This window comes from Notolepis coatsorum (genome assembly GCF_963971535.1).
Source record: "Notolepis coatsorum genome assembly, chromosome: 6".
Classification (NCBI taxonomy): domain Eukaryota; kingdom Metazoa; phylum Chordata; class Actinopteri; order Aulopiformes; family Paralepididae; genus Notolepis; species Notolepis coatsorum.
Genome location: NC_140170.1, coordinates 100,106,349 through 100,130,984, shown reverse-complemented (window position 1 = coordinate 100,130,984; position 24,636 = coordinate 100,106,349). Strand labels below are relative to the sequence as shown.

The 24,636-nt window shown below is 40.7% G+C and overlaps 2 protein-coding genes across 3 annotated transcripts in view; one reads left to right on the top strand and one right to left on the bottom strand.

Moving 5' to 3' along the window:
• Nucleotides 1-14,125, bottom strand: part of pacsin1b (protein kinase C and casein kinase substrate in neurons 1b) — a 78,269-nt gene extending 64,144 nt beyond the window's left edge. For both annotated transcript variants that reach the window (XM_084317664.1, XM_084317666.1), the window contains exon 1: nt 14,046-14,125. The gene's annotated coding sequence lies outside the window, so the exon portion shown is untranslated. The remainder of the gene's footprint in view (nt 1-14,045) is intronic.
• A 544-nt stretch (nt 14,126-14,669) lies between these two features.
• rps10 (ribosomal protein S10) lies at nt 14,670-23,991 on the top strand. Its single transcript, XM_084317672.1, has 6 exons — nt 14,670-14,750; nt 15,418-15,567; nt 15,909-16,083; nt 21,878-21,958; nt 22,211-22,266; nt 23,911-23,991. The coding sequence occupies exons 2-6, from the start codon at nt 15,418-15,420 to the stop codon at nt 23,944-23,946; spliced, it is 498 nt and encodes a 165-aa protein (XP_084173798.1). The 5' UTR covers nt 14,670-14,750; the 3' UTR covers nt 23,947-23,991.
• Nucleotides 23,992-24,636: the final 645 nt, after the last annotated feature.

Below are 24,636 nucleotides of genomic sequence, written 5' to 3'. Positions count from 1 at the left end.
GACTCATCCATGCACTCACTACATTACTGATATTACTGATCCATTCATTCTTTAATTCCCTTTGTTTGTAAATAGTTTAATAGCATAATTAAATTACCTTTCTTTAAAAATCCTCAAGTAATTGTGTGGTCTCCCTTGTTTTGTCTGTACCTTGACTTTGGTGCATGACATAAAGGTCCTTCATAATAGTCTGTCACACACAGACAAATGTCTGTGAGGCAAGAATATAATATAATATAATAGAGTAGAGTAGAATAGAACAGAACTGTATTGTCACATCGTCCAAACACAGTACAGGTGAGTGAAAGTATTTGTGTTTGGTTCCTTAACTTCACAACAGCAATGGCAATTAAACAAAACAAACAACAAAAGCAGCCTAAAAGCAACAATAAATAGCATTGAAAATAGAATGCAGTATATAATACTGTATAAACATGATATAGTGTGGATGTGTGGTGTGTGTAGTCATGTGCATCAGCCATAATGGCCAATCATCCCAAATATCAGTCACCTATTGTCTTCCTAGAAATCAACCTCTAATCTTAAGAACAAAACAGCTGCTGTTGCTTAATGTCTCCTTCATTCTGGGACTGGGCCTTCGGTGAAGAGATAAGACACAGATCGATGCCGATACTCCCGTCTGCCAAATGTCTGTCCTTTCCTCATCCGGGAAAAGTGACAAGGCATACAGCCAGCCAGGCTGTGCAACAAGGTGAGCCTGACTCCTTCCCTACACGGACAAAATAGTTTTATTTAGGCTAAAACATTGAACGTCTGTGTCGATTTAGACATCTAGGCCTAATAATTGAAATATGCTTTGTTAATCAGTCACTCTAACCGAATAGTTGGAGTAGTTCTGGTCCTTTCATGAAATTGAATATCGTGGTACAGCATCACATCAGCTTGGAAGAAACTATCCAAAATGGGAGCTCTGGGCCGCTGTCTGCTTCTCTCCCATGATCCCCTGTGAGGATCCTATCACAGGCTCCAATTACTTTACAGCCAAAGCCCCTGCTCTCTCTGACACCATCCAGCCAGGGCACCCAGGGGGGAGGAGGAGGAAGTATCAGGAGGATGCTCTCCCTTTAGCCGGGGAAATTAACGACTTGGTCATGAGTGTTTATTTGTATCCAGTACATAGCTTCGAGATGATCATCACCAATACACAAATCTCAATTACTGTGAAACCCTACAGGACAACAATAATAAGTAATAATAAAATATAAATGAAGCATTACAACAACAACCTCATAATGACAAACACTAATGTAAATGGCCATTTGGCTAAACTGGATTCTAAGGATACACAGTAATTGAAACCAAGTCTGGGGCTATAGACAAAGATAAGCAATAGAATAGAGTGACATAATGTAATTGCTCTCCTGCTATAATGTCATATTGTGTGTGGGGATCGTGAGCACCAGCTGTGACATACTAAGCTCGTCAGTAGTAAGTACAAATGAATGCAGGCAAACAATGGTGTCTGGCCCCATGAGGGAATAGCACTTCCTGATCCACATTCATTTGAAGAGAGAAACAACTACTATGTGGCCTAATTAATTACATTAGTGATGACACATCTGTTGAATGAAGAAGGATTTGAATGTGGGTCTCGAAATCGAATGTGTGGCCCTCATTTGTCACATGAATTAATCCAGTGAGACACTTACACAGATGCAAACATGAGTGTGCTCTCTCTCTCTCTCTCTCTCTCTCTCTCTCTCTCTCTGCACTCAAAATTACCTCTGGCTATGCTAAACACAACATCTCAGTGAATAACATGTGTCTTCAAAGCAAATCAATCGACTATATGCTTGAATCCCCTTCACATAATTCGGACACATTCCTGAATCAAAATGACCCCTTATAAAAACATAGAGACATATTATTATTATATCGGACATCCCTAGTTATAACAGCCCCTTTATAATTCCATTCCTCACGCATACAGTACATAACGTTGACTTACACATCAACAGGGATTAAGTTGCAGAAACTTGAATCTATTATTGAGACGCAGTGACCCCAGAAATAATTGGCAGTATAGCCCACCTGGATTTGAATCCGGGTCCCCTGCATGGGAAACCAAACAGCTACCCCACCCGAAGAACAATCTCTTCTGGCAAAGCCAGATATTAGGCTTACTTAGCTTCAGACAGGGCTACACACCAGCTAGAATATAATATGCTCCGCCTCCAACTATAATCTAACTACTGTATATCCAATGTAGAATTTTAGAGCATGAATGGGCAAGTAGGCCTACATCAGGGAAGACCATAGGCTACCTTATTTCTATCGCTGGTTCACAGACATTATATATGGTTTAATATCTAATATCGGCACACAGGGCCGTTTCTGACCATTTTGGTGCCCTAGGCCAGTCATTAGTTCCATGGTGTTGGTGTAATCAGAGGTGCGTTGCTCATGGGACGGGGTTGCACGCCGGGCAATAAAGCTTTTGTGAGCAGAAGCGCGTGCACGCACATGCACGGATGTGCGCGCGCATTCGCGTGCACGCAAGAACGCGCTGCACTCGACTCGTCGCGTGTACCTGGCTACCTTGCATAAGCATAACAATTCATGGCAATCACATTCACAGGTTTGGTGTGAACGGTGCTCTGCCTGAGTCAGACCACCGTTCACACCAAACCTGAGGAATGCGCACTCGACTGATGCGCCAACTTGCTAAGTACCCACCTGGCTACCTTGCATAACAATAGCTCAGGTCGTCAAGTGTGTTCAAATACGTTCTCAGATACATTCACACAAAACTTGTGAATGAAATGTGTTACATTCCATTCGTAGAGGCAATTAGGCATTGTCTTTAGTCTGTGCAAACACGAGGGAAAATTAATGCACATGCGCGGGAGCGCGCGTGCATGTGGCGTCATTAAAACACTGTGCAGCCATTCAGCCAATCAGCAACGCATGCCTGGGTGTAATAATAGTGTCAAAGAACATTAGCTAATGTTAGCTAGCTGATGCTATTCGCTAGTTAGCTATCAAGCTAATGTCAGTTCAGCTAATGTTAGCTAGCTAGCCCAGCTAATCTGCTTGCTACAAAAGCTTATTGCTGTTACCTCAAAATGTATTTAGTTACCTCAAATTAATCAATTTTGGGCCTCAAAATAATATTTTGTTCCCTCATGATTTGAACAAACCTTCACTCACTGGAAATGTCTTTTTCCCATAGATGGATTAGGCTATGTGTGCTAGCAGAGCTAGTCTCCAGTCACGAGTCACGGTGCACATGTGCGGTGGTTTGTCCACCAAAAAAGCGCCAAAAGATAGAAAAGAAACTAGCAGAGCCAGAACTGTTCAACTCCCCTGGTGCCACAGCCAGCAGAGAAGCCTGTTTACTTTAGCTTTCAAACCAGCTGCAGCCTGAGAAGTGAGGGGCTGTAACACTAAAGATGGCGGCAACGACAAAGAATTGCTGCAAAATAATCTGTTGTTTTAAAAATATATACATTTTTTCTTTTTAATACTTATATATATCGATAATTATGGATATTGCGTGACATGATATTGTTATCGATATCGCAATATCATTTTTGGCCATATCGCCCACGCCCAGCCCTACAAGTGGTTATAGTGTAACAGAGTATTTTCTGTTTCCCAAATAATAGATTCTTATCAAACTGGTGAACTATACACGCCTGTAGCCCCTAAAGCTGCTAAAATAGGTTGGAAACCATAAGTATTACTCTCCCCAAAACCAAGACTTCTCCCCAAGCAGAAACAATTTATGATCGAGTAACGCATACCTACTTCCATTATGTAAGTGTGTACACAAAGTTAAAACACTCTCTCCTCAAGTAGATACTGTTTTTTTGGGTTATCAATGAATACACATTTTTACATGTATTAACTCTAGAATTGCCACAGTTATCTACAATAGCAACGATAAAGAAGTGCCAACCACATATTATTATAATAATTCATCCAGTTTTCTTTTAAGTGTTTACCAATCGTATATTATCGTTTTACATCACTAACAAAATAATAAAAGAAAAAAGACTCATTTAATCAGATTAATCACTTTATTCAAATTGAGGATTTAGTTTGAGGATAAAAAAATAATAAAAAAATAATAAAAAATATAGCATTTTTTAATTTTTTTTAATGTTTTAATTAAAAAAGAAGGTTCGAACGTCCGTTCGAAAAACCCTGACGAAGTTTGAATCACTTTATTCAAATTGAGGATTTAGTTAAAATAAAATAAAAAATAAAAATAAAAATAATACATTTAAAAAATATTATTTTAATTTCTTCATTAACTCTTTCAGTGCCACGCCTGGTTTTCCGTTTTACCGCTTGAATGCCACCATCGGCGCCAATGTTAACATTAATATCGCCTAATCTATGTTTTAAATTATGGCTATGTGTCTAATCTGCCCATCGCATTATCAAAGACTATTTTCCAGTCAGTGCTGTGAAGGCAGATTGTTTTTTTATCGCGTCGTTTCCATTTCAGAGCAGTTAGAAAAGCCCCCGTTTTGATATAAAAAACAGCTCATTCTGGAGCATTCTATGAAAATCGTCTTTTAGTGGAATATTCCACAACGTTGATATTCGTCGGCCTTTTTATGAATCGTTTTCAAATAAACGCTAGATGATCAATATTATACGTGCACGCAAGCACATTACGGCCGCGCACTGATAATCGCTCCGTTGATTTCCTCACAGACTTACAGTGAAACCGAAAGAAGACATTTCACAAAACAGCTTATAACTTCATCAAACTTACTCCGATTATCCTACCACTGATAACATAGAGTCCTTACCTGACATCAGATGGTATCCAACTGGTATATTCCAATTCCTGATCACCATTCGAAAAAATCGATACGTGTATGGATCCAACACGACACTGAAGATCTCCATGATCCGCGGGGATCTGAGGCTCCAGAATGAACTCTGGTAACCCCGGCTGGATCAGTGAACTGGAAAATGTGGAGTACCGGATTTTTTTCCCTATTCATTTTCATTGAGTCCATTCCAAAATCACTTATGTCATCTGGGAGACGACAGGGGGCGCTTTTTTCCACAGTGATCACCGGCGCAGCTCGGCTATACTCGGGTAGGCTCAGGTGATGCAATAATTTTTCAGATCGCAAAAAAATAAAAATAATAATAATTCCGAGAAATCTCGTGAGTGGCACGCAACCACCTATAAAAAAACCAGAGAAATCTCGTGAGTGGCACTGAAAGAGTTAAAAACGACGGTTCGAACGTCCATTCGAAAAACCCTGACGAAGTTTGAATCACTTTATTCAAATTGAGGATTTAGGGGGGGGCAGGTGGCGCACGGAGATTACGTTCGTCACCAACACCGGGAGACACTAGGATTCGCCTGTTCGAATCCAGCTCCCGGCGTTGCTATCAGCTTGGCTGGCCTCTCACACTGATACAATTGGCTGTATCAGGGGGTGGGAAAGCTGAAGGGTGGGTCCTGGGCGTTGTGGACAGCGACCCCTACAGTTCGGTCGGGGCGCCTGCTCAGCGAGGGTTGGAACTGAGGAGAGATAGTGTGGCCTCCCACACGCTACACTCTCCCCGGTGAGAACCTGCGCGGCCATGTTGGCTTGCCCCAGGCTGCACATGCATCGGAGGAAAGCATGTGACAGTCTCCGGTCTCCCGGACCAACAGTAGGGGAAAGTACGCAACAACCAGGAAGGGTGGGATGGGAGAAAAATCGGGAAAAAGGAGGGGAAGAAAGATAAAAAAAAAAAAAAAAAAAAAAACGGATTTCCAGTTCCGCGTTTGCGTTCTGCGCTCTGATTGGCCACTGACGTTTCTGGTCGCGCCAATCGTGTGACGACTGTTTCTTTCACCGGTTAAGCTTAGGCACTCTTTCGAAGTTGGTTAAGGTTAGAGTTTGTCTTAGAGCAGGGCGATAGAACACCAGCGCTGATTCTATACTCTAACCTTAACCAACTTCGAAAGAGTCGCCTAAGCTAAACCAGTGATATACTAGGCGTTAGGTAGTTTGCTGCTGTTCGAGGCGGAAATGGGCGCGTCACGCGATTGGGCGCACATGTCACATGACCAGAAACGTCAGTGGCCAATCAGATCGCACCAGAAACGTCAGTGGCCAATCAGATCGCAGAACGCGAAACTGGAAATCCGTTGGTAAAAGAATAGACGCGTTCCGTTGTGATGTCACAGTATGATGTCATAAACAAACATTCTAGAACATTTGTGATGTCACAGTAAGATGTCATAATAGACCATTCTAGAACATTTGTGATGTCACAGTATGATGTCATAATAGACCATTTGTGATGTCACAGTATGATGTCATAATCAAACATTGTAGAACATTTGTGATGTCACAGTATGATGTCATAATCAAACATTCTAGAACATTTGTGTTCTATATATATTCAACAATTCTCTCATGGATAATGAGAACCATCAGCTGATCACAGAGGCAGTGCTGACATTTCTGCATGCTTCAGAGTTGTACCAGAGGATATAGCGTTAGTGTATTTATTAGTATTGGACAGGCAAGAGGAGCAGAGAAGAAGGAGAAAGTGTGTGTTGAAGATGAGAAGAAGAAGAGGGTAAACAATCAAAAGATGGTTTACCAGAGGCCTAAATATGGCACACCACTAGTGTAGTATAAGAACTGAGGAGGGAAGTAATACGCCTGCGGGAAATTCAAAAGAAGAAGAGACCATCAAAAGAATTGCGGAGGGCAGTAATACGCCACGATGCGTCTACACTGCCGGAAATTCTAAAGAAGAAGAAGAAGAAGACCTCATTGTGCATATTTGAACAGTACTGAAGAGATAGACTAAACAACATAGATTGAAGCCTGCATTTCTCAACCAAGGTGCCTTGCCTACCGTTTTGCTGTGGAAACGTGAGTGTCCACAACGGCTAGCTAGCTGTTCTACTTGAATACTGAATGTTAATATTGAATCAGACAATATTGAATACTGAATGTTAATTCAGGTTGACAGTTGACATCATTTGACAGTTGACAGGGGCTGGAAAGTTGATTTAATAAAAGAAAGAATACTAATTTAATCAGATTAATCACTTTATTCAAATTGAGGATTTAGTTTGAGGATATAAAAAAATAAAAAAAAATTATTAATGACAATGAGAGACAAACCGCTGACCAACAAGAATTCCCTTTCAAGCTCTCGAACAGTTTCACCTATCTGGGCATCAAAATAATACCACAAATAGAAAATATAGCACCAATAAATTATGAACCTATGATAGACTCCGTATTCAAATCCATAGAGAGATGGATGTTCTTGCCCATCTCTGTGATAGGGAGCATAAACATACTAAAGATGTCCATACTACCAAAGTTCCTATACTTATTTCAAAACATCCCTTTGGCACCACCGGTAGAAATTTTCTGAAAGATTGCGTCTCATCTCAAAATTTATATGGCGTAAGAAGTGTCCTAGAGTCCGCCTATCTCTGTTGTACCTTCCATTTGATGCAGGGGGGTTGATGTGTTCTAACCTTCATTGGTATTACCTGGCTGCACAATTGTGAACTGTAATGTTTTATTTTTCTAAGGAAGACCCCAGGGCTGGGCGATATAACGATAACGATAAATATCGCGATATATTTTAATAATCGATATCAAATATCGAAATTAAAAAAAAATCGGAAAATCTTTTTTTTTTATTTTTTTTATTTTTTTTTACCTGCAACAGGGCAGTTTTAAAACCAGAGACAGTGGACAGACTTGTCTTTCTTGCCTGCAACTTAAAGTAATGGCTTTGCTTGTCCAAATGACAATACTGACCAAATTCAGATTTCTTTTTCTCTTGTCCATTTATTTTGTTTGCTTTCTAATTTAAAATACATTTTGAAACCGTCTGTACACAGTAGGCTATGTGTGCTAGCAGAACTAGACTCCAGTCACGAGTCACAGTGCACATGTGCAGTGGTTTGTCCACCAAAAAAGCGCCAAAAGATCGAAAATAAACTGTTCAACTCCTCTGGAGCCACAGCCAGCAGAGAAGCCGGTTTACTTTAGCTTTTAAACCAGCTGCAGCCTGAGAACTGGAGTGTGAGGGGATGTAACACTAAAGATGGCGGCAATGACAAAGAATTGCTGCAAAATAAACATACATCTGTTGTTAAAAAAAAAAGAAAAAAATGTTTTTTTTATTTTATTTTTTTATTTTTTTTATACTTATAACAATTCGATAATTATCGATATCGAGAAATAAAATAAAATTATCATATCGTTATCGCGATATGATTTTTTTCCATATCGCCCAGCCCTAGAAGACCCTCCATCATGGATGGAAGTGGAAGCATACCCAATGCAACTACCACTACATTTATACATGTATTCAGCTGAGCCAAAATATTTAAGAAAACATACTACACACCCTATAGTGCTCAACATGATTAATGTATGGTATGTATGAGGTAAAGAAATTTATGAAAATAAACAACTCCATGTCGCAATTCAGCCCAATCTGGGGAAACGTCTCATTTAAACCAGGCAAACTGGATGCCGGATTCAAACTATGGACAAAAGAAGGAATAAGTAAAATATCTGACCTTTACAAAGAGGGGGTCTTGATGTCTTTTGAGGAACTATCAATAAAATACAGCATCCCAAGGAAGCATTTCTTTAAATACTTGCAACTGAGAAGTTTCATTTCCTCTCTGCAAAACCACTCACTGGTAATTCCTACACTTTCATCTTTATAGAAAAGATTATCATCAAGAACTGCAATAGCAAAGGCCTGTTATCAATGTTCTATAACTGGCTTGTATCTGGTTCAGATGAGACGTCAATATCTAGATTGGAGGCATGGAGGCTGGACTTGGGAGAGGAGATCTCAAACGAGGACTGGAACAGAGCATGCGAGGAGGCTCAGACACAAACAGCCAACACTAGCTTAAAACTACTTCAATACAAATGGCTGATGCTGACTTATATAACCCCTGTCAAACTGAATAAATACAACAGCAACACACCAGACAGTTGCTTTAAATGTACCGAGGCTCTGGGAACTTTTATACATTGTATTTGGGAATGTGACAAAATCAAGAAGTTCTGGGGGGAGGTGGTGAATAAAATCAAAGATATCTTGTCAGTGAATATCCCATTAGACTCCAAAATGATATTGCTACACCTATATCCAGTAAATCTCAACCTGAGAACCAAACAATTTAAATTTATTGATTTTGCTATACTGCAGGCAAAAAGAACAATAGCTTTCAATTGGAAGAAAATAGACGCACCCACAATCGGTGCTTGGATTAAGAACATGGCACAATGCATGTCAATGGAGAGAATAACATATATCCTCAGGAACAACATAGAGGGTTACCAGGATATATGGAAACCATTTAATGACTCTGAGAAGGGAAGATATAGGAGGGCTGCTATAGGATGAGTCCCCCCGCTCTCTCCCGCGGTCAGTCGTGACCCAGACCCCGGGGAAGAGCGGAGGCACGTCATTGAAGGTGTTATAAAGATGTAATTTTTTTTTTTTTTTTTTTTTTCTTCTTTTCAATTATTTGTATTTATGTACGAGCTATTTTACTGGAGGTACCAATGAATGTACGTATTATTTATATATGACAACAGTAAAAACACTCAAAGATGCTAAGAGAGAGAAAAGGGGAGGTGGGAGGGGGTATGTGGGTATACTTGTATACACTTGTGGAGAAAAGGAACTAAGAATAACTGACGACAATGAAAACCTGAAAGGTGTACTGTAAAACCCAATACAAATATTGTATAAAAAATAAATATTAAAAAAAAATTAGAATACTTTTTTAATTAAACATTTTTAATTATAAACGAAGGTTCGCAAATATTGTATAAAAAATAAATATTAAAAAAAAATTAGAATACTTTTTTAATTAAACATTTTTAATTATAAACGAAGGTTCGAACGTCCGTTCGAAAAACCCTGACGAAGTTTGAATCACTTTATTCAAATTGAGGATTTAGTTTGAGGATATATATAAAAAAAATCAAAAGATTTATAAATTAAAAAATTTTTATTTTACTTTTTTAATTAAAAACGAAGGTTCAAACGTCCGTTCGAAGAACCCTGACGAAGTTTGAATCCCAAAAACAGGCTTCGGGGACAGCCTTACCAAACATTATTTATATTATTCAAATGTCTCTCAAACATGTTCCGTTGTGATGTCACAGTATGATGTCATAAACAAACATTCTAGAACATTTGTGATGTCACAGTATGATGTCAAAATAGACATTCTAGAACATTTGTGATGTCACAGTATGATGTCATAATAGACTTTCTAGAACATTTGTGATGTCACAGTATGATGTCATAATAGAACATTCTAGAACAGTTGTGATGTCACAGTATGTCATAACAAATTATAATAATAGGTTTACTACTTACATACTGTAGTTGTCTCCTTAACACTTTCAATGCCCAAAACATCATATCACATTTTATCAGCCCAATGCCTGAATGCCCACGACGTTTATAGCGTTTTATTTTTTTATTAGCGATCTGAATTCATATTTCATCAACCGAGTCTCCCGTTGGTATGCAGCCCCTGTAGGAGCTCAGATGTGGAAAAAACCGCCCCCCTATCGTCTCCCAGATGGTAATGCACCCTTTTGGAATGGACTCAATGAAAATGGATGAAAAAAGCAAAATCCGGAATCCACATTTTACTTCTCAGGCATGTAACCCGAGCCGATCGGATTCATTGTGGACCCTCAGAACAGCGTGGAATACATATGTACAGTATGTAGCGTTGGATCAATAAAAGCGATCGATATTTGGAATGGCGATCAGGAATTGGAATACTCTTTTTGGATAACATCTGATCTCAGGTAAGGAATCTATTTTACCAGTCTTAGATAATCATACCTGTTTTCACGGAGATAATATAAGCTTTTCCCCTATGTGTGTGTGACGCTGTGTGCGAGCGATCAGGAAATAAGAGAATCGATTTTTCAGATCGCCTATATAGCGTGCATACGTACACATATACTATCGATAATCTAGCGTTTCTTTGAAAATGATTCATAAATAGGCCGAAAAATTACAACGTTTTTGTGTATTCTAGAATATTCCAGTAAAGGGCGATTATCATGGAATATTTATATTTTCCTTGAAAACTAGGGCTTTTCAAAATGCTATAAAACGGAAATGAACCGATAAAAAAACAATCCGCTTCGACAATGTTGACTGGAAAACGAGTCATTGATAAGCGACGGGCAGATTAGACACATAGCCATAATTTAAAACATAGATTAGGCGTTATTAACGCTAACATTGAAGTGGATGGTGGGCATTCAAGCACTAAATCGTGCGCCCCCTACTGGCACTGAAAGTGTTAATACTGTAGTTGTTCATTAATGTTACCTAAATGTCATAAGTGAATTATATAGAAACAACTCACCAAAATTGACTATTGCACAACTGATTTGACAAAAAAAATCCACCAAGGAGGGGGGACCCCCCCTTTACCCCCCCGCCCCCGCACCCTCCCTTGCCTGACCATGGCATTTAGTGAAATTATGCTACTGCTCTAGGGGCTGAGCCCCCTAAAGGTCTGATGCTAGAACCACCCCTGGCCAGGCCATTGAGACGGTCCTGTGACATTGTAGACCTCAAGTATGTTTCAATTTTGAGAAGCTCCTCTCTGCAGAAGCTACAGTCACTGGAGAAGTGGCAGAAATTCTGAGGGCTACACCCACATATTTGGATACATTTCTTTCAGTTTCTTCTCCTGTAGAAAGGATAAAAGTTCCAGGGTGGTCATGTTGGCCTTGGGAAAATCTGGGAAATTTTGCATTTCCAATGCAAGTTCTTCTCCATCCAGGTCTGACTGGCCATTGCAGGTGAGGGAGTTACTTAGTGCTGCACACGGCTGTTTCTGCTCCTCAGTGGAAAGCTTAGGGAAGTTGATAAGCACCCCAAACTTGCTCTCAACTTCACTTAAGGTCTGAAATCGCTCATGCAGTGATTCAATGGAGACATCCACAACCTGGTTGAAGAAGGAAACTTCCATTTGTTTCAGTGCATCACTGAAGGGCTCATCAGTTGACTCGTAGGAGAATTGCTGTTTTGTTTTTCTCAGCCTCTTCTGCTTCAGCACAGCCTCCACATTCATCTCCTCACAGAGGTCTCTGGCAGTGGCTTGAGCAGAAGCAAATCCGGTGCTTCTGTAGCTGATCTAGACGCTTCAGAATCATATCTGATACCAGCCTGATATCTGATACTAGCCTTGTACCAGCCTGATATCTGATACTAGCCTTGTACCAGCCTGATATCTGATACTAGCCTTGTACCAGCCTGATATCTGATACTAGCCTTGTACCAGCCTGATATCTGATACTAGCCTTGTACCAGCCTGATATCTGATACTAGCCTCTACGCCTGTACGTCACACAGCCTGAAACACACTGCTACACAGAGCTGCCTGTACGTCACACAGCCTGAAACACACTCCTACACAGAGCTGCCTGTACATCACACAGCCGGAAACACACTCCTACACAGAGCTGCCTGTACGTCACACAGCCGGAAACACACTCCTACACAGAGCTGCCTGTACGCCTGTACATCACACAGCCTGAAACACACTGCTACACAGAGCTGCCTGTACGTCACACAGCCGGAAACACACTCCTACACAGAGCCGCCTCTACGCCTGTACGTCACACAGCCTGAAACACACTCCTACACAGAGCTACCTGTACATCACACAGCCTAAAACACACTCCTACACAGAGCTGCCTGTACATCACACAGCCTGAAACACACTACTACACAGAGCTGCCTCTATGTCTGTACATCACACAGCCTGAAACACACTCCTACACAGAGATGCCTTTACGCCTGTACGTCACACAGCCTGAAACACACTCCTACACAGAGCTGCCTGTACATCACACAGCCTGAAACACACTCCTACACAGAGCTAGCTGCCTGTACATCACACAGCCTGAAACACACTCCTACACAGAGCTGCCTGTACACCACACAGCCTGAAACACACTCCCACACAGAGCCGCCTCTACGCCTGAAACACACACAGCCTGAAACACACTCCTACACAGAGCTGCCTGTACATCACACAGCCTGAAACACACCGCCACCTCTGCCTGTATGCGTTTACTATTCTGGAAATTATAGATATTTTAGTTGATGAAATATTTTTTCATTTCAGTGTCACAGTATGACCTCGATCTCCAAAATAAGAGATGTGAAAAAAATAAAAATGTAAAAAAATTAAAATTGTCCAAAAAAAAGAAAAGTTTTTTGCTTTTTGCCATTGGCGCCTTAGGCGATCGCCTAGCTCGCCTATGCATAGAAACGGCCCTGTCTGCCCATGTATCCTGCAAAACCACCATGGTGTCAAGCCTGTTTTGAGACGCTACAGCCCTTCAATGCATGTGAGCGCAGACAGTTCAGCACCCTGGACAGTTCTCGGTTGAAAGGCTGTCTGCAGATGGAGCTCGGACGGTGCATCATGAACAGGCTGAGACATCATGGGAATACCAGCTGGTTCCCCACCGAGAAATTTTGTTCCATCTGGAGGCAAAGACACTCCCAAGAGGCAAGCATGCACAGAGCACGCCGCTGCAGCAAACATTTGATACTTTTATTCCACGCACCGTTGAATTTACGTGGTGTGTACAATTCGAATCTATGTCCTATAGATTATTAATTAATCTATATATATATTCTAATTTAAGACTGAGCCTATTGTCGATCAGTGGTCTTATTCGCATCACATGTGAAGTGAAGAGTCCTTAGACTGACAATAGATGGATAGGCTGGCATTTGCTCAAGTTGCATTAGATAGCTCTCACAGTTACAAACACTACGCGTGTATCTCAACCAGATCGCTTTCAGTTTATGATAGGTAAACCCACTTTTGTAGACCAAATGGAATATTTTTGTTTCGTGCTATATTTTAGACTAATGAGAGCAGCATAGGCTGACAACTGGCAAATTCAAAAGCGTAAAATAACAAATGTGTAAATGTTTCCCCCTGTAGACTCATTTACCGCATAATGAATGTGTAAAGCATGACATACCACAATGAAATCATTGAAATGTATATCCAACTTCTTTAAAAAATGCTGTCATTTTCTTCACAACACGGGACCGTTGTAGCCTATCATCACCAACACAGTAAACATCCAGCTCGTCGGCGACTGAAAGGGGGCGTCGAGGCTCCAGTTGGGGGATGGTCCGGGCTCTTGAAAGAAGGTCCGTGTACGTTTTGATAGTTCGTTTTTCGTTTCAAACGGAAATACGAAAAAGGAAAAAAACGGAAATACGAGGTGTTTTCCTATTTCCGTTTGAAACCAAAATCGAAAAAACGGGGAAAAACTGAAATACGAAGCTGTTTTTCGTATTTTTGTGTCAGAATCAAATGAAAAAATGAGTAAATAATGGGCCGATTTTGGTCCGTGTACGTTTTGATAGTTCGTTTTTCGTTTTTGATGTGACCCGCACCCAGACAGAGCCGAGGTTCAAAAGAAACGGATGATAAATAAAGCAATGGTTAAAATATATTTTAAACAAACATGTTGTTTTGTCATATACAGTCTTAAGAGTTAATAATATTATTAAAATGTAGGCTATCATCATTCACAATCTGTTGAACTGTGTGCGCCTATTCCACCCCACGACAATAGGTGGCGATAATCGTAGTACAGTTTTAGCGCACAACAATAAATTCTCCTGATCAACGAGTAGTCTGTCCTTCCGGCTCTGGTCCCTTACCAAGTGCAAAGGTAAGGATTTGCCGGGCATAGCAATCTAAATATATCTTGACCATCTTATGCTTTATTAAACATGCATTCACCATGTGTATTTATATAGTATACCGTAGTTGATGCCCTTGTCATATTTTGCTCCCAGATTCCTCAAAAACATCGATATTTGTGTTAGAACCCACTGAGCATCTCTGGTCTGTAGTCCTCGAATGATCTCCATTATTGTAGCCTAGAGCTCGTCCATCTAGCTGCTGTGTTACTCGATACATAAACTTCACAGGAGTTTACCGTGAAGTTATTTGTATACGGTTACTGGTTTATTAAACTGCTGTTGAAAAGACCATGTAGGCTCTTCTCTATACCTGGTATCCATCAGCTGTTTCTCCAGTTAACGTTAGCGAGCTAGCTTGTTAACGTTAGCTTCCGTTCATGTTAGCTACAACTTCCATGCTTTCTGACGATCACTTAACATTGCGATCTCGTCTTAATTTACTTAGTTTGTCACCAACGTTGTCAAAAGAAACGTTAATTCCATATATTTTAATATACCGATGCCGCTAAAAATATATATCACTTCCTGTCCAAGGCTGCTGCTATAAACGTTATCTCGCATTGACACACAAATCCACAACGTAACGTAACTGATCATTAGTAAACTAACGTTAGTATATTTTTCTTATGCCAGATGCTGATGCCCAAGAAAAATCGTATTGCAATCTATGAGCTCCTCTTCAAAGAGGGAGTCATGGTCGCTAAGAAGGATGTGCATCTGCCGAAGCATCCAGAGCTTACTGACAAGAATGTGCCCAACCTTCATGTGATGAAAGCAATGCAGGTTAGTGATTGAGTGGGCTACAATAATGTTACAGAAATAATGCCATGTCACACATCATTTGACATTTCCGGGTTTTCCTTGTATTGTCTCATGTATAGTGGGCTCATCAGTGTCCACTTTGGCATGCTATTGCCACAGACTTTAATTAAGAGTGTGCTTTATGTGAATGATGTTATTTGATGTTCGAATTGACCTTGCAGTGATGTATCAGGTTTTTGAGCTGCATAGACGTCCAAACATGTGCAATGAGTGACCATGGGGAAGACGTTTGCCCCTTGCTCTTTTGTGGTGGTTTGTATGATGTGAAAAATGCATGTTTGTGTGCACGCTTGTCTTTCCAGTCCTTGAAGTCGTGTGGGTATGTCAAGGAGCAATTTGCGTGGCGCCATTTTTACTGGTACCTCACCAATGAAGGTATCCAATACCTGAGAGACTTCCTGCACCTCCCCCCCGAGATTGTGCCTGCCACCCTGCGCCGCCAGACCCGCCCTGAGACCGCAAGGCCCAGGCCCAAAGGTAAGCTAACATCAAATGGTAAAGCTGCACTAAGGACCATTTGGAATGAGGAGCATGTAAACTTAAAGGAACACGCCAACATTATGTGAAATGCGCTTAGTCTTCTCCAGAGTTGGGACAAGAAGATCGATACCAATTTCCTCTCTGCGTTCAGTAGAAGGCTATCCGGTAGGCGGCTGCAAGCTACCTTAGCACAAATTAACGAAAGCACAGGTGTTTTTGGCCAACAGCTAGGCTAGAGGTCTGTATCCGCTTCTCATTTGTGCTAAACTAGGCTAGCTTCAGCTTGATAGCTTTCTACTGAACGCACAGAGGAAATTGGTACCCGTCTTTTTGGCTGACACTGGAGATGACTGCAAGCGCATTTCCCAAAATGTTAGCGTGTTCCTTAACTGCCAAATTCTCATCAGTGTTTGTACAAGGTTGACTGTTCTCCCCAGACGTAAAGGCGGAAAACTTTTCCAACCATCTAGCAATAGACCTGTTCCCTGTATACTTCAGACTCTGTGCGTGCGCATCACTGTAGCAGAAAGGAACGTAATCCTGGTCAGAACAACTGGGCAGACTACAATAGCATTTTTTAGCCATGCTAGCGATCTAAACAATCAATGCATGACAAAGCTAGATATGTTAAAGACTCACTCACAGCCGTGCTGATTTGGCAAAATGACATCCAGCGGTGTTCTTTTTAAATAACTTAGTCGGGTTGGTGCCATGGTTTCTCCATAGAGCCCAGTCATTCTTTTAGCGCAGCAGCTCGCCCAGGTCCGAGGCAACTTACGTCACGTGACTCTGTTGGTATTGCTGATTGGCTCGAACACGGTATGTTTGTATACAGCGAACATGTCTATTGGTCACATGAGCCAAGACTACTATTACTGTTGATTTTGCCCCACTGACTCATTATTGCCTCGTCGCAAACCCCTGGTTGAACCCTGAAACTTCAGTCTACACAGTTGTCATTTCAAATGATTGAAAGTCATGTTTTTGCGATCAACATGTACCTGATCTGCTTCTCGTAGCCCCTGGGCTCAGACATTTGTCTGAGCTCAATCAGGTTTTATGCTGACTTTGGCAAACATGTTGGCACATGACGGGGGCCCCATGCAAAAAAAAAGGGGGGGGGGGGGGGATCACTCCTGACATGTGTTCCGTGAGTCGAGTTCATGCAAGGTCCTTTTCCAAGTGCATGACGTTCAAATGTTAGTCCTGGAATATCGGCGCCTTATTCATGTGGGGCTTAAATATATTTTGAAATTAGGTCATATATATATATATATATAGGTGTAATAGGTTTACATTGCAGATGGCATTTGTTTAATCCGTCTAGACAATTTTGAGGCTCATTTCTCCACACTTGGCTGAGTGCGCTTGGGTACGTACACACTTTAGTGAAGTATTGCGAGGTGGAACATACATTTGCAACAACCAATTAAAATAAATGACAGAGTGGATGAAACTACTCATTATGCTACTCATACATTATTCTTAGCACCGATAAACAGGTCGTCGTTATGCACAAAATTTTATCAATTAATGTTTGTTCCGTGGTCCTTATTTCATACTGTATCTGCCGATATCGATTGGGACATCCCTACTTGAGATGGCTCATCATGCCATTAAAAGTGGTAGGCCATTTTTTTTGAAGAAGAGAAAAAAATATATAGATGTATTCTGGAAAGTCACAACATAAATGTCAAGTGATATACGTGTTTCATGTAGAAATGTAGTGCTGGAAATATTATTTGAAAGTTCAAATTTTTGGGTTAAAACCCCTCTTCCGTTGGTTCTCATCCATTGGTTGACTTTATCCTCCATCTCCAGTCAGTACTGATGAGAAACTTGTCTATTTGACTTGTGTTTTGTTATCATTGTCTTCACTCCTCTTGTGTCAGTCACGTGTTGCCTTTAGCGCAGGGGTCGGCAACCCTAGGCACGCGTGCCTGCTTAGGCACGCGGGACCATTTCCATAGGCACGCAGGGGGGGGGGGGGGGCAGCATAAAAAAAATATATAATAATTTTTTTTTTTTTTTTTTTTTTTTTTTTTTTTTTTTTATACTTCGCTTTGAAATATTATAGTGAAATGTTTTGCACTGTTGTCGCATATCTCTTGTTGAAATCCTCCCACAGGTTTTTTTTTGTAAGTCGACTGTTCTGCACACCCCTATATTATGACAGCAATCACCTGTTCCCATGTGCTCCGCTGTAGCCGGCCTCCCGCGGCAGTCGCGCCAGGTAACACACAGTGCTGAGGACTCTGTGCAGTGTCATGATGGCAACCCCTGCTAAGAAATCAAAGCAAATTCGCACATTCCAGCCCTCGTGGACAGACTATTGCGGGTTTGTGGACCGTCAGAAGGACCGTGCTATGTGTTCTTTCTGTTTGGAAAATGTAGTTTGCCAAACATCTGTGAAACGCCATTTCGAGACTAAGCATAAAACAAGTTTCAAGGATCAGGCGGATAAGGCAGAATCCATTAAACGTGCCGTCGCCAGGTATGGGAAGCAAGCCAGCACCCTCAAAGTGTTCACAAGCGCTAAAAAACACGCAACTGAAGCAATTGCTATCTCATTGCATTGCAAAACGTGGAAAGCCATTCACGGATGGCGACGTATATTAAGGAGGCTTTTATCTGTACCTCAGATGTTTTGTTTGAAGGCTTGCCAAATAAAGAGACAATAAAAGCAAGGATAAAAGATATCCCCACCATGTCAACGGAACGTTGCAATGGCTTTGCTGACGGTCTTCGGGTCAACATACCTCTGTGAGCAGATCTTTTCGCACATGAAGTACGTGCTCAACCCCTCACGGAGTCGATTGACAACCGACCACTCCGAAGCATGTGTCCAGCTTAAAGTGACTAATTACACCCCCCAAATAACGGAGCTCAGCCAGGCAAAACAGGGCCAGCTATCTCACTGACGCGACAGGTAGACTGCTGTTTATTTTCCTATACATCGGTTTGCATGTTAACTTGAACTTGAATGTGCATATGGAAGGCTCTACGCATAATAGAGCATACGCACAATCGCGCATATATTATTACGCGGCATGTGTAGGGCTAGGGGAGCTGTCTACTGTGCATGTGGTGCTGAACCTGTCTCTCGCTGGCTCTGGTGGAGAGATTGGAGGAGGAGGAGGAGGGTGTGCTTTGTGTGTGCACTGTGTGCCATCATGTTAACGTTAGCCTCAGTTAAACTTAAACCTTGCGACGCCTCGTTAGATGAAGCTGTGTTCTGAGGTGTCCTGTGTTCTGAGCTTCTGAGCTGTCATGTGACAATAGTACACATATTTAATTGAGACCCTTTATTATTTCAATTTAGCTGGAAATACATTGCTACATCATTCAGTAACATTTGCAGAGCCTTATAACAAAAACATTATTACGGTCACCATTGTGACCAGTGCTTAATCAACACATTTTATTATTTATTTTTCTATTATTTCATTGAACATTGCACATGTTAAAAGCCATTTTTCTTACTCAAAATGTGAGTATTACCAAGTCAACTTGTGTTCTTAAAACAATGACAATAAACATAGTTTTATTAGGTTGAAATAATGTGGTTGTGTACTTATTTTTAACTTATTATGGATTGAAAACTGAGCACAGTAACTGAGCTCAATATTTTTAAGTTTGGGTAACTTATTATTATTTATTTTTTTACAGTTCTCCATTAGGCCTGTAGGTGGAGCTATGACAGCACACGTACAGTACACACACCGATGGTGTGTGATGTGTCCAAAAATGAATGGGCAAATGTGAGTGAACTGGTCGCACTGTATGCAGCTGTTTGTCTGCATTGCATTCCCCCCCCCCCAACTCAGATTTAGGGTTGATACAACCATCATAATAATATTGTTAATAATAACGATAACAATAATGATGTAATAATGTAAGAATTATCATTAAAAAGACCTGATTATGAGAGAAAAAAAAATATGATGCATGGAATATTGTTGAGGCACACTAGTTACAACTATATTTCAAATAGGCACTCCATGTCAAAAAGGTTGCTGACCCCTGCTTTAGCGTGTACAAAAAAAATGAATCTCTTAACCATTTATCTGCCATAGATTATTCTGATCTTAATCCACTCTCTGCCACCACTGTAAATCTATGGAGATGTTCCCCTTCTTTGCAGGGCTATAACTTTTTAAATTGTATTGCTAAATTGACATTACTATGGCCCATTCAACATTGAGTATCTTATCGTTTAGGATGTAGCAACGTTCTACTTTTTCATTCATACTAAAATATGGTCTAAAGTATAAATATGTTATCGTTTTCTGCAGCATTCCATAGAACGTGAGTTATAGCCATGAATACATATATTAGATCATCAAATGTAGTTTGATACCGATTGACGTCAGATTAAAAATTTCAATTGTACAAGGTCCTAAACGTCATGCCTCATCATCTGCTGGTGACCGGGGGGGGGGGGGGGGGGGGTTAAACGTGGCCGACGTTAAATCATTTATGTAGTATGGGTGATATGTTGATCGGAGCAGTTTGTATGTATAATAATAATCAAACACGCTGAAACTCACCACAGCTTCCTCGTAGCGTTGGGCGATCAGCGTGGAGCAGAAAGTTCGCTATTATGGGATGTCGATCTAGTTTGTCCAGTTCCAGGTTGTATAATACTTTATACGTCCAAATCACGTTGTTTATCGAGTTATTGGCAACGGATCGCTATCCAGTGTATCAAGCTGGAGTCCCGCGAGCGATGGCGAGTGGCCGGACGAAATATGGGTGAGCACCACTTCCGGCCGCTCACTTCCGGTTTTGGCGATTCGCCGATCGGCCACCAGATGGCGGTCTTGAACCATTGGAGATCTACAGGAGATCTCAAGTCTCTGTGGGTGAAATATGATTGCCATGACAGATTTTTGAAATATTCATCTCAAAGACGCTGTACGATGTCATTGGCAGATTACGCATGGCGAGGAATGACTTCTAAAGTCGTCCTTGGCGATTAAAAGGTTAACTATGATGCACTTTCTAGTAGGGGTGGCACGATACCACTTTTTCATGTCCGATATCACAGCCTTGAGTATCTGCCGATACTGTTTCCCCCGCTCTTAAAAACAAACTGTGTTTAACCTAGCCATCTATAAAACATCATGCTAAAATTGTGAAGCAAATGTCCTACTCCCCCAAGGAAGAAATACATGGCATACATGATTCAGTTATGTAATAGTGATGCTGCTTTTTATTTTGTTCAAATCTTTTAGTTAATAAGTTGCATTGTAGACCTTAACTAAAATAATAGCATCCAGTAGGAAATGTACAGTGGAACACAGTATGATGAACATGGCATCTTAAGATTCACAACTAGGCTCTTCCAGATATCAGTCATGAACCTCAAGGTAGCAATGTTTTCCAAGCATTTAGAAATAAACTTGCACACTTGCTTGTACTATTTGGGATAGCCGTGTCGGATATAAAATGCCGATTTGGCAACATGTAGTGAGGCTCCAAATGTTCAACTAAGCACCGGAAACTGACATTTTCAACAAATGGGCTGATCGTCCCCCACAATAAATTCGGTTATTTTTATCTGTTATCAGCTTTGCTTTTTTACCGTCTGCAGGGAGTTTCTCGCGCTTCTGAATGATTTTCCAGCAATGTCGACTGTTGCGGCAAACTTTTCCTCTTGGACATATTAACTGCATACTCGTTTCCATGATTAATCTGCAAGTGTTTAAAGTTTCAGGTGTTGCTGCCACCCCTAGAAATACTTGCCCCCCCCCCCATCACATGCCCACTAAACTGTGTTTCTCTGTAGCGGGTATGGAGGGAGAGAGACCGGCCCGCCTTAACCGTGGGGAGGCTGACAGAGACACGTACAGGCGTTCTGCTGCACCACGTAAGTTTTTAGCTCTGATCACTTTGAATTGTGAAGTGTAATGCAGATGGTTTTCTTCAGAATAATTAACTCCTCAACCCTGTTAAGCGATTAATCGATGGCCTTATATTTAATTACATTTGTGACTCGTGTTCCACAGTAATTGATAGAGCGAGATAACTTGTCTTATGTCCCAGCTAGTGTGGTGTGAACTTCAGGAAGTAATTTGCAAGTTGAGTTGCTCATATTCATCATCAACATTTTGTCTTGTAGCTGGTGCTGATAAGAAGGCTGAGGCCGGTGCTGGGGCAGCCACAGAGTTCCAGTTCGTAAGTACTACTGCTCCCTTTAAAATAAATAATGGAACGGTTGGTGTGTGGTTTTTATAAAAAAAAAATCAATAATAAGTACATGTACAGACATCACTCTGTGTGGTGTGTAGGCTTTTGTAACTGGCTTTTGACCATTTATTTTTACTGTCATAAAACACTAGGAATAAGGAATACCAAGTTCAGTTTACATTAGTAATTCATGCCCGCCTCATTTAAATCCAAAACCAAGCAGGACCTATTATTTTGTCCAGGTGAGGTGGTGAGTGCAGCTGCGTCAGTCAGTTTGTCTCACAAATTACTATTAGGCTACTGGTAACGTTAGGTGGCCAAGGCGAGCTATATTACATAATATTCTCATGCATTGTATGTGCATATGTAGGTATATAGTTGTATATGTGTATAGCAAATGGCTAGAGGAACTATACATGGTAACATACAGTTTTGGCAAATGTTAAGGTATTATTAAAAAATTTATTGTTAACTAAGTTCATTTTTTCAATATATAATTTCAATAACCTCAAAGCCTTAATGTTATTTATAATAAAAGGGATGCAGCTCAAGTCGCGGGTAGTTGTAATTTCAGTCCACAACGTCAACATTGATATTTCCACCATTTCCAAACGTGAACAGACTGGAGTCAGAATTGTCAAAGAATTATCCAACATGTCCACTATAGGCTACACTACTAGGTTACCACAAGTCTTTCATTACACTGAAGTGAGGGGGGGGGGGGGATCTTGAAGACTCACCCTGTTCTGAAAGCCACCTAGATTTAACAGAAGTGCCTAATTTGATAATAGAAAAGTATTCCTTCTGCTTTCAGCTAATGCATAGAATAAATGGCTAAATGGATTCTCTTAACACATTAACTGCCACGCTTATGTCCATCAATGTTTGATCACTGCCACCAGTCTAAGTCTATGGAGATGTTTACCTTCTTTGCAGGGCTATAACTTTTTAAATTGTATTGCTAAATTGACATTGAGTGAGTGAAATAGGAATACCATGGCGGAAATATGATCACAATAACGTCGTATGCCGTGATCTGGCAGAATTCGCATGAACTTGAAAGGCGCACAAAGTGTTAATAATTTTTTTTTATTATAATTTCACCCAATATTTGAAATGGCAATGGAATTTCTTTTTCCCCCACTGAACTGTACCAAACTCAAAACCATGATATAAACTGAACTGTGAATGTGATTTTTGTGAACTACCGTATATGTGGCATACACTGTTGACTTTGCGATCAACCAATCCACTGTTTAGGCACTAGTTCAATTGCTCTGTACAGTTGGCAGTTTTTCGGCCACGGCAGCAGTAACTAGGGATGCACCGATATTGGTACGATACCAGGTCAAAATGGGGTATCTGAGAATTTCTCCAATACTAAAATCCCCTACCAAGAAACGTGTTAACATGCCAGATGCTTGGTGCATCCCTAATTATCTAAAGGAGATGGTACTTGCCATAATTTTGCAAATATTCTGATTTCTTTCTATACTGCTGTGTACCTGTGGTTTTGGCTAAACACACGACTATCATTTACAGTTTATGTAGTGGTGATTGTTTTACTATACAAGTTACAACTTAAATATCAAATGTTATATTAACATTAATTTCCCCCTTTTTCCTCCACAGAGGGGTGGATTCGGGCGTGGCCGAGGACAGCAGTAAATTCCAGTCACATCACTTTCTGTACAATAAAGTATCAAAATATAACTTGGGCCTTTTTCTTCTACACATTATGTAAGTGGGGATGGAAGATATGTTGCATAGAAATAAGCTCTTAACTTTTTGAAACTTAAGTGCTTAAAGGTATAATCTAATGCAGTCAACAGCGACTTCTAGGCAGAAAAAAGCCCTGCTGGGTATTTGTTTAGTTTGTCTGGTTTGAGTTTAGTAACATGGTTTTCTCAAACTCTTGGCAGAGCCGGAAGTGTTAAATAAGACTAGTCCAACCTGCACATCAGACCATAACAATGTGTACAAAGTGCAATACCAAGTGGGGCTCTTTTGCCTATAGGTTGCTCTTATTACAGATTCTACCTTTAATTTGTACTGGGCTTTTTCTGTTTCAGGTTGTTTGTTCATCCCTAGTTGTAATACACGTCTTTGTGTGTTTCTTAACTCTACCACCGAGCAGAGGGCAACAAGTTACTTGAAACTTAAACAATACCCATTGCAGAAGATGAGCAAATATAGACTATAATAATCAAAACTAATATTGATGAGAACAGGTGGGCGCTGACATGGTATGTATTTCATGTTAAATTAAAATTCATCAATATGGGAACTTAATTTCCTCTGTTCAGTTGAAGACTATCCAGCTGCCTCTGTTCAGTTGAAGACTATCCAGCTGCGAGG